This window comes from Centruroides vittatus, unplaced genomic scaffold (genome assembly GCF_030686945.1).
Source record: "Centruroides vittatus isolate TY-2023 unplaced genomic scaffold, ASM3068694v2 contig_549, whole genome shotgun sequence".
Taxonomy (NCBI): Eukaryota; Metazoa; Arthropoda; class Arachnida; order Scorpiones; family Buthidae; genus Centruroides; species Centruroides vittatus.
Genome location: NW_027122325.1, coordinates 5196367 through 5213313, shown reverse-complemented (window position 1 = coordinate 5213313; position 16947 = coordinate 5196367). Strand labels below are relative to the sequence as shown.

Below are 16947 nucleotides of genomic sequence, written 5' to 3'. Positions count from 1 at the left end.
TATGTAATAAGTTGCAATTTCACTCATTCCTGGAGATTTCTGCCTCAAATTAAGACATCTGGATTTTATTAAATCATTATGCAATTGTTTAAGTTACCCAACCTGATCATCACAACAAAGTGATTAAGCTGAATTTTGTTGTATTTATGGGGAAAAAGTATATTAAAACTCCAGAATTTTTGATATACTTTGCCTTTAATTATACAAGAACTTAGATTTAGCTAAAGACATACTAGTGTTATGTTTAATAAAAATAAATTGTCTTTTTTTAAACAATTTTTGCCTAAGTTGTTTTACATGTAACTAACTAGCCTCATTCTACAACATTTAACTTCTACATCTTTTTCAATTTGAATTCTTTAATAGTAATAATTGTTTTTCATCTCTGAAAATTAAGTAAAAGTCACTGAGCTAGTCATTTCTGAACAACACTACAATAATTAATAAATGCACATACTCATCCCTGAATTAGTATTTCCCAAGAAGATATTGGACTTAAAAGAATTTTTTGAACACACTATTATATTATACTAAATATCTTTAATAAATTAAAATTTAAACTTACATTGCTATTACTATGACTAGAATTTTCTTCTGAAAGTCTTTCTTCAGAATCTATAGATTTTACTTTTTCTGTTCTTTCTTTAATAAGTTGCTTATCTATATGAAATTTATTTTCTGGAACTTTATCTTTTAAATCCAAGTTTTTTGGAAGTTTTAGATCATCATCAATAGTTAATGAGCTTAAACTTGTTGCTCTTGAAAATTCAGCTGGTGTTCCTTCTTCAGCAAATGATGTTTTTGAATCTTCAAATATACTTTTTTCTTTAAATGATTCATCTGGACATATCATTTTTTCGGGAAGGGCAGTTGAATCTTTAAACTCAAATATATTTTTTTTATCTCTATGTGGACTGGGTGGAACAGTCTGACTGGGAGAATCTGGCAAATCACTTGGAGATACAACTTCACTAGCTCGACGACTAAAAATGAAAGAAATTAAGTATGAAATTTCACAGTAATCAAATTTATATATTTAAATTCATTTTCAAGAAAATAATATATTTTCTAAACATGAGAAATTTGCAACTATAATATTCAATAAACAAAAACTGATTAAGGTTACTAAAATTATTTATTCTGAAATGTTTTAGACCTCAGTTTTGGCCAGGTTCAGTGTACATGTAAATTGAATATAGCATAATGAAACAGAAAGGCCAGAAATAAAATCAGTCTGAAAATGTTTTGAAATAATTTTGGTAACTTTAATCAAACAGTTTTATTTATTGAGTATATACAGTAAAACTTCTCTAATTCAAATGTCTAACACTAATATTACTTTAATCGAAAAAACAAAGCACTGAGTAGGTTTCAATGGAATAGCATAGGGATTTTATGTCTCCAACTTAAAATTTCTTAACTCAAATTTTCTGCAAGTCAAAGTTTTTCATGGTCCCCAACTCAAATTTTAATATTTATTCTATCCAAAGTGATCCTAATTATTGGATTTCCATGAAATTTTCAGACAACATTCCAGTCCAAAGCAAGAAATTCTCACTTTATCTCAAATATTCAATATTCAAATTTATATTCTTTATAATTATATTTAGATTCTGTATGTATATTGCAATTTATTATTGTAATATACAGAATCTTTTTTATTTTTTAATTCTTTCAAATAAATTTTATTTACATTTGATAATTTTAATTTAATTTTAATTTTAATAAAATAATTATAGGAATGAAATTTTAGATTTTTTAAAATAAAGGCCAAGTAGTTATATGAAAAATTAAATACCAAAAATCAATGATATATTGATAATTATGAAATGTATTTTTCAAGTTATTATCAAAAGTTTTAATACCTGAAAATTTCTTCTTCAGTTTTGCAAATTTTTAATTAATTTATTTCAATATATTATACATTCCCCCAGCAATACATTAGAAAATGCATGTAATGATGTATTGATTTGCCATGAATGACAACTAAAATGGCAGTTCTGTGCCATTTGCTACAAATGGTGTATAAAGCAAATTGAACACAAAGTTACAATCCCTTTTCTTGTGTATGCTGATTGCTATATGTGGTATGCCAGTGCTTCTACTTTCTTTTCTTTTTACCTTTACAGTTTCAGTCTAGATCAAATCTTACAACAGGTAACTCCAGTTTTTTTGGTTTTTTAAAGTATGGTAAAAGTGACGAATTCAAATCTGAACATTCTATCATAGCTACTTCAGCTACCTGGCTGTTATTTTTGCATTGTGTGGTGAATTTCACTTCTCATTCATCATATTCAACATTACATTGAAAAATAAGTTGATTATCCCTGGCATAGATTCTAATAAGATTTGCTAGATATTTTAATTGATTTGTTCCATTCTTCAGTGAGACTCATCTTCAGTCCTATTATATTCATTGAGAAAATTAGTCAGTAACAGATAGGATAATCAAGTTAAATTCTCTTTAAAATTTAGATTCAGTTATTTATACAGTCATAGCAGGTGATATATCTCATTAGAATAATCTGTGATTATTCCTGCATCAAACATGTCCTGTCTATCTTAGCATTGTAATCTCAATTGAAGTCCTTTCCATCTATATTCAATATCTATCGTGACTATTGAATAGTGTTATAAAATGTGACAATGCTCATCTATGTCATGGAGTAGAGAAATCTGTCTAGAATGAAAACCACCATGTTAGAAAAACATTTTCTACATCAATATATCATTACTTTCATCCAAAGTTAAGTGTTTTGTCTGTTTTTTTTTTTTAAATTCATTTTAGAAATTTGGCAAAATAATATATAGCAGCATTTGTTTTTTGAAAAAATTTTAAACCTTTATCAGAATTTGCAATACTTTTTGATGAATTGGAAAAAATCAATCCATTAGACAAACATAATTATATGTGATCTAATGGATTGAAATAATTAAATTTCATACTTAACCATTATTCTAAACCTTTTAGATTTCACTGAGCTTCAAATATCAGCCTTAACATTCAAAACTTTAAATAATTAACACAGTTAATTTAAAACTAAAAGCAAAAAGTAAAAAAGGAAATTTCTAAATACCTAAAATCACTAATAACTGAACTGCGATCATCTTGAATCGAATGTTGTTCAAAACTACTGAGAGATCCGAGAGAACTGCATCGTGAAAACATTAATGGTGTTTCTTCAGCATAATTAACTTCCTCTCCAAATGTAACTGTTTTTCCTTTAAAAAACATACTTTTTAGTTTCAAAATATAAAACCTATCAAATGAAATTTGTTTTATAATTTATTCTTTTGAAAGATGATTATTTTTGATTATTTGATCAAATAATTGTATTCTATTTTAAACAACTACAAATCAAGCATTTGAACTTTAAATAATCTGTCTGAACAAGTATCTCCAACTAAACTACAAACACAAACACTTTTTTAAAACAAACATTTGTATAAATTTTTATGTTAAAATAAAACTATGAACTATATTTGGAAAATACCATATTCAACATTTAATAATGAATTAATAACAAAAATGTGTTCTCTAAAATACATGGTGTGTCCAATATTAAAGGTACAGTTGGCTGTTATACAAACTGCACATACACATATTGGTGCCATATGCATGACTAGCCACATGCGTGTAGTAGTAGAGTCGGGAGCGTTGTTTTGTTCAAGATTCAATTTAGCTTCCGAGAAGCAAACAAACTGGCATATGTAATGCAGAGTATTCAAAGTGTGAAGTACGTGGAGTTATCAGATTTTTGCAAGACAAAGGAGTTAATTAGAGCAAAATTCATCACAGATTACAGGACATTTATGGCCTGAACATTTGAAGTCGAAAAGAAGTCAGCATTTGGAGCCAAAAATGGACAAATGGAGCTGAATGGTGATATGGAGAAAAATACTCTCTGATGAACAAAAACCCAATAGAATGAGTTCTTCACTTCAGCATCTCACCCGATACCACCAGGAAGGGAAATCTTTCATTGAAAGCATCATTACCAGGAATGAAACCTGGGCTTATGAGTTTACCCCAGAGACAAAACAGTTCATGATATGGAAACATCCAGCTTCCCCAGTAAAAAAAAAAATTCAAAACTCAATCATCTGCCTGCAAAACCATGACCACTGTGTTCTGGGATAGTGAATACCTACTGTTGTGTAAATTCCTTGAACCGTGCACAATCATTAACAGTGACAGGTACCATGAAATCCTCCAGAAATTGCATACAGCTGTCAGAAGGAAAAAGCCAGGATGATTACAAAAAGAGTTAAACTTTCACACGATGGCACAAGATCCCACACATCAAATCAAACCAAACCAAGCTTGGCACAGAGGAATTTGGAGGTCCTGCAACATCCTCCATATTGTCCAGATTTAGCCCCCTTGGATTTTCATTTATTTGGACCTTTAAAGAAATTTATAATAGTTCATACTTTTTTATTCACACCAAATAATGTTTCTGCCTATTGTTTAGTGCTAGAGATAAGCCAATTATTCTTATTATAACTTTCAGCATGCCCAAAAATTTTGGTCAGAATTTGTCCCTAATTAAAACACAAATATACAGTGGTGCCTTATATAACATACTTAATCTGTTTCAGGTGCAAGTCCGTTAAGTGAAAAGTCTGTTATACGAAATGCATTTTCCCATAGAAATACATGTTAAAACATCTAATTCGTTCCGCTGCATAAAATAACCATACTGTACCATAAAAAAAATGAAAATGGAGCAGTCACCAATTATGCCGGGTAGTCAGATGTTGTGAGGAGGAGGTGGAGGAACACTTTTTTCACACATTCATACAGACACACACTTTTTACACATTGTAGCAGGTCTCTTTTTTATTGTTTTTTAATCGGAGTCAGATTCAAGAGAGACTACTGGAGCTTGCAGGGTCAACTCCTCTTGTTCCATCCTTTGTATTTTGGCAGCTGGCTTCTTGAATAACATGTCCAAGGTGGATGGTCTGTTTCTCTCTCTTCTTCAACACCTGTTGGAAATGACGGGCAAGGGTGTCATTGTAGAGATCATTGATCCTGTTGGCCTCAACCGTGTTTGGATAGTGAGTGTTGGTAAACTCCTGAACCTCTCCCCATTTGACAAGGAAGTCCTTAATGGCAGCAGTTGAAATTGGTTGATTGGATTGCTCCTCCATGTCGCCAGATGAAGCTTTCCTTTGAGCTTCATCATGTTCCTGGGCCAGAAGTGCTTGGAGCTCTTCAGTTGTCAGCTCTTCTTGGTGTTCTCCAACCAGCTCCTCCACATCCTCCATTTCCACCTCCAATTCCAACTCTCTGGCAGTCGAGATGATCTCTTGCACCACTTCTGTATCCTCAGCTGGTTCTTCCTGGTCCATTCAGGAACAAGCCTCTTCCAGGCTGAATTGAGGGCATGACTTCTGCATGACTTCTTCCCAGGCCTTCTGGATGAGTCTGATTGCCACAAGAACATCAAACTTCTCTTTCCAGAACTTTTGGACAGTCATGTTTCCACAAAGCTGACATTCTTCAAACACCTTCATGAAGAGAGCTCTGGTGTACAGTTTTTTGAAGTTGACAATGATTGCTGATCCATTGGCTGAAGGATGGCAGTGGTGTTTGCTGGCAGATAATGCACCTTTATGAAAGGATAGCTTTCTTCCAGGATCTCCTCCAGGTCTTTTGGGTGACCAGGGGGCATTGTCCAGTATCACAGTAGGGCTTTGAGCAGCAGCTTTTTGTCCAGCAGGTATTTCTTTACAGCAAGAGCAAAGGTTTCCAGAATCTATTCCTTGAAGACAACCTGGGCCACCCAGGCGTTTTGGTTAGACTTCTAATGGACAGGCAGGTTGGACAAAGAAGAAGAAGGGGAAAAAAACAGCTTACTCTTCTGCAGCCAAAAAGCAACTGTTTTCAAAGGCTCCCAAAATACCTCCAAAATATCTGTATTCTGGGAAGCCAAGAAGGGAAAAACATCTAAAAATAGCAGATTGTCATGAGCAACGGCAAAAGAGTGGAAACATCATTTGCACTTGTTCACAGAAAGTCCGTTGTTTGCCTCACGTATCTGCCGAATGGAAAGTCCGTTGTTCGCAGCCAGTCTGTTGCTTGAGTCATGTAACGGCCAAACAGAAAGTCCATTGTTCACGGCGTCCATTATTCGAGGAGTACGTTATACGAGGCACCACTGTATATGTAAATAAATGAATTTTTAAAACTAATCATTTACGTATTAAAGTATGTTTGAAATCATGTGAATGGTTTATTTAATTTTCTATCTTCAGCTAAGATAATTCACTTTTAATGTGTGCTGTGTAATTAAAATTAAGTTTAAATAATTGCATTCATCAGACTTGTGAATATATTTTATAATTACTTAAAGACCAGGTGAGATTTTTCTTGTTTGTCAAATTGGAATTACCAAATTAAAACATCAATTATCTCCATATCAAATGTAAATTAATACTTCTGATAATACCTAAAAATCTTAAGACATTTTAGTTATTAAGACTTTTAAAAACAATGAATTAAGAATTGTTCCAATTATTATTTCACGCACAATAATAGTACAGGGATCTGCATCATAGAATTGTTAGTCTTATTTCTTTTTAATCTGAGCTTCAGTTCGAGATCAGAGAGTTCTCTCAATTTAGGGTAATCTAGGGCAAAATGAAGGTGCCATCGGAGTAGTTTCACCAGAAGCAGGTGGCAGCACTGCCCAAGGAGAAGGTGGTATGGAGCAATGGAAGGCCGCATGTAACAATTTAAAAGGAAAACCCGATACAACAAAAAGGAATAAAAAAATAATGCAATACATAGATACACAAATATATACAGGGGTTGGACAAAAATATGGAAACACCAAAAAGAAACCTATTACTAAGCACTAATATGGTGTAGGAAAACCGTTGGCATTCAAAACAGCCTGCAGTCTTCTTGGAATGGATAAATACAGGTCCTGTATGGTTTTCAAAGGAATCTTGTACCATTCATCCTGCAAAATAGTGACAAGTTCAGGTAACGATGATGGAGGTGGATAGTGATCACGCACCTGTCTCTCCAAAGTAGACCACAAAGGCTCAATAATATTGATGTCTGGTGACTGTGGTGGCCAGAGGAGATGCGATAAATCACCCTCGTGCTCACAAAATTACTCTTGGACGATGTGAGCTGTGTGAACAGGCGCCCTGTCGTCTTGGAACACAGCATCACCATTGGGGAACAAACATTGTACCATGGGATGGACACAATCTCCATCAAAATGGTTACATAATCTTTGGCAGTAATGTGACCTTGCAGAGTAATCATGGGGCCCATGAAATACCATGATATGGCTCTCCAAATCATAACCGAACCCCTGCCATGTTTCACTCTTGGCAGCAAGCAGTCTGTATCGTAAGCTTGGGACAGCGTTCGCTAGACGTAAACTTGGCCACAGGTTGGAAACAATGTAAAACAAGACTCATCCGACCAAATGACTCTTTTCCATTGTTCCATAGTCCAGGTTTTATGGCTTCGGCACCACATTTTCCTCTTCTGGGCATTTGCATTACTGATTAATGGTTTTGGAATTGCAGCTCGCCCTGAAATTCCCTGCTTATGGAGCTTCCTTCAAACTGTTTTGGTGCTGACAGGATTTGTGAGCTCCATATTCAGTTCGGCAGTGACTTTTGCAGCTGTAGTCTTCTTATTTTTTGTCACAATCCTCTTCAATGACTGTCTGTCACGATCACTCAACACACACTTTCATCCACGTTGTGACTTAGCGGATGATGTTTTTCCACATGTTCTGTATGCAGTATAAATCTTTGATACGGTGCCTCTTGACACACCAAACATTTCGGCCACCTTGGTTATGGAAGCATCCACCATACGAGCACCAACAATTTGCCCACGTTCGAATTCACTTAGCTCTGACATTGTGCACTCCCACCTACACAGAACACAGTTCTAACAATGACTGACATGTGCAATGTATTGAGGAGATTGCACAGGTGTCATTAATAGTCAAACACAATAGTGCCACCTAGAGGCTTGGCTAGAATCAACATTTACGTTCAACTGTGCATTTCATGAGGAGTTTCCATATTTTTGTCCAACCCCTGTACATACATACATAAACAATCAGAACAATATACATACAATTGAGTAGCGGAGCACTACAAATTCAATGACAATTGACATTTTAAAAATTATTGACTTAAGTACTTTTAAAATTTGGGGACAAACAAAAGCGTGATATATCCAAATCTGCAATATAATGAGGGGCTACTATTTCCATGTCCTCCTGCATTTAATATAACTTTTCTTATAATGCTTGCTGCATCATAATATCTCAAAGACATTTTAAACATTAAAAAAGAGTTTAAATTAAACTCTACCACCAGAAGTGATTTAAACTGATGTGATTATTCAGTATTATAAATAAATGTTTATAATTGGTATAAAATACACCACAACCTATTTTCAGTGACTGTTAATTGTTCTTATAAACTGCAAATGAGATGTGTCTAGAATCAATGCATCATACTAGTTTAAACAGGTAAAAATGAATAAGAATTGAGAACTGAGGAAATGTAGCATCTCTCTTTTTAATCTACAACATGTTGTTGCAACTAATAGATCTCTCAAACACAAAAGAAATTCAAGAACAATTTCTGTAAAAGCCTCAGCTATTTTATTATCATTTGTCTTGAGTAGTATTTTATTTTATAACAAATTATCAAATTTTTTAAAAAATAATTACACAGTATTATAAAAATAAATAAAAATCAGCAAAAACAAATGTATAAATTATAAGATTTATGCAAAAGTATCTTAACAAGATAAAAGTTTAATTTATTTTTTTAAATTTGTATTAAAGTCACCAGAAAAAACATTTACATTTATAAAATAAATATTAAATTTTTTATGTCATGCTTAGATTATTTGTATCTTTTGTACTTTACATAATGTTTTAAAAATTGTTTTTATATAACTTATCTTTCATTCTAATTTGCATAATGAATTTATAATTTTCACATACAGAAAAAGTTAATCTTTCTGAGACATTAACTTAGTGTGAGATCAAGGACCTGACTTTTCTTTAATTTAAGGAGAATTTAACCAATTTCTCAATCGCAATTGTTAAGAAAACATACAAAAAAAGGATTGAATGTCATCCTTCTCATCAAAAAAACACAAAGAAATTAAAACAATCTATTGTTAAAAGAGGGAACTGTCAACCTTAGAACTAGTAAACAGGATGAATCTAACATTTCACAAACCAAATATTACACTATCTGCCCTGTTTAGATGACATCTTACAGTCATCACCAGCCCACCTATGACCCAACACTGCAACTTTGTCTCCAAAAACATCCAATCACCTGATCGTTTTCCCAGGCCTAAAAATGATATAACAACGAAGCACTCAAACTTTGGGGTGATCATCCACTGGAAGTGTCCATTGGGAACAACCTCTCCCAGATCTGTCCTGTCATAATCTAGGCAGACATTCGCCATGAAGTGATAGGCCTGCTTCCGTCCGTCCAACCTTGTCTTCTTCCCAATGCAATCTGACGAGAAACCGACAATACATTAACTAGATCCACAATCATTTTACCAACATTGAATAAACAGGATCACGAGGCATCATCACTCTCTCCGATGTATATTACCTAGAATTGTAAACGCTCTCTCTCAGTTGACTTAGAATATAAGTTAGATTTAGTTCTTAAGGAAATAGCTATTCGCTATAATTGTCCGTCTCAAATCTATGATACATGGAACTAATGTTAAGGTTATGTGACTTTATTATGTTCGTCCTCTGTAATCTTTATTATAGTTTAGAGTAAATTTGTTGAGTTGAAGCTGGTCTCTTTATTTTGGGAACAGCTGACACCTCATCGACTTACCCATGATCCTCCCCACTTAACTAATAGCTCTCATTTTTTAACTCTATGAACCGAATAGATACGAATAATTGCAAGTTAGGATATGTTTAACTCTATCCTAACTAGTGTCAGATCCTGACAGGAAACAGAAATCTCTCGATTTCCTTGTCTTTGATAATCTACAAAAGCCATCCACTGACAAAGTGAGCGGGTCTTACCAACCCATTGCCGAATAAGCAGTCTATAGGAAACCCCCCTTGCCCTTGGCTTTTCACATTAGGTAGGAAAAGAACTTATATGAAAACTTATTCCTTAATCTGATCATTCAGAATTTCATCAATTCCACTATAATCTGTGTCTTATTTTTAATTTATTACATAATAAAGTAAAAATAAAATATGTTATTTATTAATATAAAACAATATCTCTATATTTTGTGTGTTAACTCCTTGGGCCTTTTTCTGCAATCCCTAATGGGGGAAAAAAATCCTCTAAGAATTTTATTTTTTATATTAATTATTTCCACTTAAATACCAATCTAACATTAAAAAGTTAAAAATAATCCTTAAAAAATGATTGTATTTGATAAATATAGCTGCAGGAAGTGTTATTTCATTTAACAAGACATGAAATTTCACACCTGCAGTCTAAAGCTGGAGGGAAGCTAACTTACAGCATCTGTTCAAATATAACACAATATTTCTGATTTTTATGCTATTAAAATAGGAGGGGTCCGAAAAAAGTATGAGAAAAAATTTTACTGAATAAAAAATGAAAAAACCTGCTGATGTCTTAGAAAACATCCAATAGAGTTTTAAAAAATTTTAGAGAAGTCAATTATGTTCCAATTTGATTGAAATTTTCATATACTGCACACAAAAAATTCGCACAAATAAAAAAAAATGCACAAAAACAGGTTTGAGTGTATAAAAAACAGTGCTATTGCTGAAAAATAAATGTTATCATAAATGCTTATCTATTTTCTACTGTTAATTATGCATAAATAAAAGAAAAGAAATAATGAACACAGATAATTTAAATACTTTGTGTTTTAAACCATCATTGGGATAATAAAATTCTAAAAAAAGAAATGAAATAAATTTACTTAGGAAAATTTAAACTAAACTTTAGAATATAGGAAAACTTAACTATACATATTAAACAATACATTACAAATAACAAAATTCTATTTTAAACAGAAAAAAACATTGAAAGCAAGAAAATGTAATTATCTAGTTTTGTAACTGATTATTATTATTTAGAATTATAATATAAAAGTTATAAATTCTGTTTGGCATTAAAATGATTTCTAACTACAGGTAGGCTTCCTACAATGCGGTACCTTTACAACGCGTTTTCGCTCCAACACAGTTGGAAAAATGCGGAAATTTTCTGACAACGCGGTACTTTTACAACGCGGTTTAGAGTATTTAGAAATGAATTATCTTTCACATAAGAGAAAAATCGCAACGGATCACATAAATGCAGTGGAACTTGTTGAAACAAGCTCAGATCTTGAAATAAGTCCAGTCAAACATTCTCGAACAACTATAATAAGTGACGATGAGGACTGAATTTGAGCATAACATTATGTTTCTTTTTGATTTTGACTTGAAATCATGATCTTTTTAGTTTTTATATTATGTTGAATTTTATTTAAGCTTTTTATGTACATAAATTTAAAAAATGATGAAAATGTTATACCATAAAAGGCAGTTTTTCTCTTTTTAGAACCGAATCCCAGTTTTTGTATTAAGTTGGTGTCTCCTATAATGCAATTTCCCATAACGCAGTATTTTCAAGGAACGTATCTACCGCTTTGTTGGAGGCCTACCTGTACTTTTAATTGTATACAAAACATAATACAGTGGAACTTCTATATTGGTAATATTTAATATTCGTCACATTTTGATGACTTTGTTCCCCTCATATTTGTCAGTATATTCTGTATTTGTCATCATTCCCAATACTGGCAGTGACACTACAATTGCACGTCCGCACCGATCAGCTAGCCATGTTAGCTTAGTGTTGCCAATTTAGCTAACTTTTTGCTAGATTTAGTGGATTTATGAACAATCTAGCTATAAAAAAATCAAACAATTTTTAATGGAAACAAAATGATTTGAATATTTTTATTAAAATGTCTAGTTAAAAATTTGAATTTTGAGTTGGCAACACTATGTCACTAGCTTAGTTAATCAGTCTACTTTGTGCGGTTGTTGAGTGTGTTCTTGGTTTCTTGCGTTGAAAATAGTTTTTGAAAATAATCAAGTTCCAATGACTCCAACAAAGTGCACTGAAGAAAAACAGCAAAAAAGGAAAGCTGTTAGAACAACAATAGAGATTTTAAAAAATTATTGCTAAGCTGAAAATGGACAAAGTACAGAGGTTGCAGCCGAGTTTTCATCTCTAAAATGTGAATGTTGAGTGCCGCCTTCTTGTAAGCCTAGAAGTTTGACAATGGCGTTTGAAACGTCATTGGAATAATGCTCGACATTCCAAATGCCATTGTCAAACTTCTAAGCTTACAAGATGGCAGTGCTTAACGTTTACGTTTTAGAGATGAAAACTTTGGCTAAAACCACTCTAGTGTTTCTAACTTAGCCAAAGAATTTAATATGCCGAGATCATAATTGGAATTATCTAATGTTTTAATTGATGGTATGTCTTCTTCTAAACAATAATAACCTTATGCTTCTTCCCCTTCTACTACTATACTGTATTTATTTAGTACAATAAAGTTTTACAAACAACAAAATTTTGATTCTTGTATCTTTTTTTTTAGGATGAGAACAGATTAATTGAATATCTGTTATTTATTATGAAAAAAATTGTTTCTATATTTGTCATTTTCCATATTCGTTAGATCCTTACGAATATGGAAAATTCGTAAGGATCTAACAAATTTTCAAGAAAAATTAATGACAAATATAGAGGTTCCGCTGTATGATAAATAAATAGAGAACAATAATTTTTAACTTTTAACAGTAATTAACAATTATTTTTTCTTTAAAAAACTCACCTTCTTTTTCAACAGTGCATACGTCTTTCTTAGAATCAGAATTGGATTTTTCAATATTTTTCTTTTCACAATATGAAGTTGGCTCAATCAGCATAGAATTTCTACAAGTTGTTTCCAAAACAAAAGGCATAGTTCCTTTTGAATCAGAAGAAGAAATTGCTTCTCTTTCAGCATTGACAGACAGTTTGTCTTTGCTTTTTAGACATAAACAAGTATCTGAGGAAGCAGATAAATGTATATCTTGGAGATCAGTTAGAGATGATGCTGTTGAGAAATTTAATGGTGTATCTTCTGTACAATAAATTTTAACTGTATCATCATTTGTATAATGTTTAGATTCAGATTTATCATAAGTAATTTCTGTATTAGAACAATTGAATAGCTTGGAACTTTCTTTTTTATGTTGTGTCTGAGATGGATATAATTCTAATGGATCAATGTGTTCAGTATATTTTTGACTGAAATCAGTTGGTTGATCAGGATTATCAAAATCAGTTTCTGAAAATGGCCTTTTATCAGTTACATCTCTAATACAACTTTCACTTGTGACATTTTCTGACAATGTTACACAGATTTCATTATTATTCCAGTTATTATCATTTTTAACAACTGAAGTTGAAGATTCTTTATAAGAACATAATGGATTATTTTTTAACATAAAATTATCAATTTTAGGATGTGGACACTTTTCTTCAATATCAGAAATTAAGGCTACATTTTCTTCTCTATATTTTAAACTATAATCAATAGGTTGTTCATGAGTATCATGATCTTCAATATTGAAAAAATCAATTTTTTGTGCAATTGTAGCTAATTTACTTAAATGATTTGCTTGTTTTTTATAAGTAGATACTTCTAATGTAGAATTATTTAAATTTTTTTGTTCATTTTTATCTGAATCATCATCAGAAGTTTCTACTTCACCTTCTAGACTATTCATTTCATTTGAATCTAATTTAATTCTTTCTTCAATTGAATTATTTATGGAATCAATATTTATAAATTTAGACTCATTCAAAGAACTCATACCTTCACTTTCCTTTTCTAAAAATTCAGAATTAATTGAATTTCCATCATTTATACTACTATGTAAACTCTGATTTGGCAAAACTGAACACTTTATAAAGGGCAAATAATTATCTTTAAAAGATGACAGCTGAAAATTTTTCCATTCTGCTATTTTTACAGAATAATGTCTATGATCTGGTGAAACAAATTTTGCATTTCTTGAAATAAGTCTAAAAGCACCACTTTGTAGATGGGGATAGAGAGGTTCAGAATGTGTACTTCCTAAACTATCATGACTAATAGAACGGGTAACTTCTTGTGATCTAACTTGACCATTGTCATAGATACAACCAGGTAAAGAAACTGTATATCTTGGTTGCTGAATACTATGAAAGGCAAATCTGTTTTCTAGATTTGCATTATGAGTGGGACTATTTTTTGGACTATCAATATTATCATACGTTTCAGATAAATTATGATCAATTTCTGCTTCTAAAGCTCTCTGCTTACGTACTAAAAGAGATGGTGTATTAATACCAAAATGTCCTGATTCATACATACTATTAAAACAGTAAGTTGTTCCAGGTATTTTTGCAGTTAATAAATTTTTTAAGGCTGCAGAACTACCCATAGCAATCATTTTATGTCGTGAATGTATTAACCGTCTTAACATATTTACAGCTCCTAATTCCCATAGAATACGTTGATCCTGAACACAGCGGGCAGACAGATTCCACAGAGTTCCACAAGCATTACTGACAATTGTCAAACTTGGTGACTTTAAATGCTCTAAAAGAGTCTGTAAACATCTGTGCTTACGTAAAACTGCTCTATATTCTTCACATAGAGCTATATGACTAGAAATATTTCTTAAAATTCCACCACCATTTTCAATTACAGAATGTGTTTTTGATGGACTTTTATAAACGAGTGTACCAACAAGAAATGCTAAAGCTCCATCTACTGCACAGATATCAGCTTTATTGTTACTGCAATGTGCTGAAAGATTCCAAAGTGCTGATAATATACTTTTTAATGTGGATTCTTTTGTAGCTTCCATAGCTGCTTTAATTAGAGTAGTAACAACTCCCACAGATCTCAAAGCTTTCTTGCTATCGGCATCAGCTCTCCAAGACAGATTACGAAGAACACTAGCAGTAACCTGAAAAATAACATAATTTCAAGGATTCATAATTTATAAAAAAGACACAGTACCACTTTTATACATTTACATCAATATTTTCTCTGAAAAATTGCATAATCCCAAAAATGTTATATAGTGTAATTTTATGCAGATAATCCATGAGTTATCTGTGTTTGAAAAATAATTTGAAAGAGAATGAAAGTTATATGCCAATTTTAAATTTCAAACTTAAGTTAAAATAAAAGAACATTAATGGCTTGAACAAATATTAAAATTGATGACTTGTGACAAAATTCTAAAAATAATTGATAATATATAACAAAATTTTAAAAATATTAAAACAAGTAAAACTCAGGAAAAAAAATCATGTTTAAAGGTTACAACAGTTTGAACAAAATTAAACAGAAAATAATTTTAATATTGATAATACTGTATTTACTCACATATAGGACAAGATGTGACTTTAAAGATCAAAATAAAGAAAATTAGATTTATTAATACGATTCTAATTTTATTTCACTTAATCACAAATAAAATATCAAATGCAAGTAAATGCACATATTGTCCCACAAAAATTACTGGCATTATAAACTTTAAGGAAAAATCTTGTAAAAGCGACAACATAATTTGTTCACGTAAAGCTGGTCAATCGGAAACCTTTTCTGCCAATTCTTAACAGTTGAATCCACTCTTTGTTGATTACACTTATGAGTTTCTTCAAATTCTGATTTCCAAATAATCATCTGTTTTCACGTGACAATGGATTAAAACTTATATCAAGCTCCTGTGTGATTTTGGAATTTCAATTTGGAATTCAATTCAAAACCTTTGCTTTTTCTATTGTTATTCATCTTTACTCCTGACAATACACAAGAACGATTCAAATGACCTAGATAAAACACTTATTTTTAAACACCAGAGGGTGAGCATCTGATAAAAAATGTGAATACATGGTTCACAAAAATTATTGCAAAAACACAAAGAATCCTTTGCTCACGTTTATAGGATGACCTAGGCCCGGGCATTTTTGCAATTAATAAATTTTTTAAGGCCGCAGAACATTCTTCACTACTTCAGAAACCTATACGCTGATGCATATAAGTGTTTGAAGTAGTGAAAAATGAATAAAAACCTTGTCTTAAATAAGAGTAAATACAATAAATTATTTTCTGCTTAATTTTTCCTAGATTATTTTATTACTAAAACTGGACAAAGGAAATTAGTGATAAAATAAAAATGATAAACTGCATTTATTTATTTTTACACTTCATTTACACAATTGGGATTGTTAAAAAATATCTGAAATCGAATTACAGGGATGGATAATAAATACAAGGGCAAGTGGATTTCTAAATTAGAGTTTGAAAAATAAAGCAAAAAGATAGTCTTCAATAGCCACCCTAGAGGAGCAATGTATATGATGAAAAGGTCTATACAAAGGTGTTATTTTTGTTCTTAAAATTTTCTGTGGTGTATATGCCAATGCAAATTATCAGCATGAAATTATGGTAATATTAATAAATTGTAAAATTAATATAATAACTAATTTATTTCAATTATTTATAAAGATGAGAAATAGTTTCCACAAATAATCTTTAATGGAAAGACACTATGGCCATTTGGCCTTTTTCAAGTGCCTCAAAAATACAAACAACAGAGGAACAAATATCATCTGAAAATCAGCAAAAAAATACAAATACGTTATAGCTAAGAAAAAATTTCACTGCACTAAAATAGAAAAGCATAATTTATCTGTTGTAGTCAAAATCCCTTTGGAAATTTACTTCCCTTCTCTTTTGGTGTATGTCAATTACATTTTTTTTTTAAATTTAAGTATGCACGAAAAAGTCTTTGATCTGCATAATCATTGGTTTTTCAATTAAAACGTTTTTACTTTAAAGATCTGGCTGAGGGGGTT

The 16947-nt window shown here is 31.5% G+C and overlaps 1 protein-coding gene across 1 annotated transcript in view; it reads right to left on the bottom strand.

Moving 5' to 3' along the window:
* The window catches only part of LOC136978732 (adenomatous polyposis coli protein-like), a 99455-nt gene that overhangs the window by 17829 nt on the left and 64679 nt on the right, over positions 1-16947 (bottom strand). The window contains exons 9-11 of the mRNA XM_067274526.1: positions 12878-15047; positions 3078-3222; positions 566-983 (exon numbers count right to left, since the gene is read on the bottom strand). Of these exons, the coding sequence (XP_067130627.1) occupies positions 566-983; positions 3078-3222; positions 12878-15047 (2733 nt within the window). The remainder of the gene's footprint in view (positions 1-565; positions 984-3077; positions 3223-12877; positions 15048-16947) is intronic.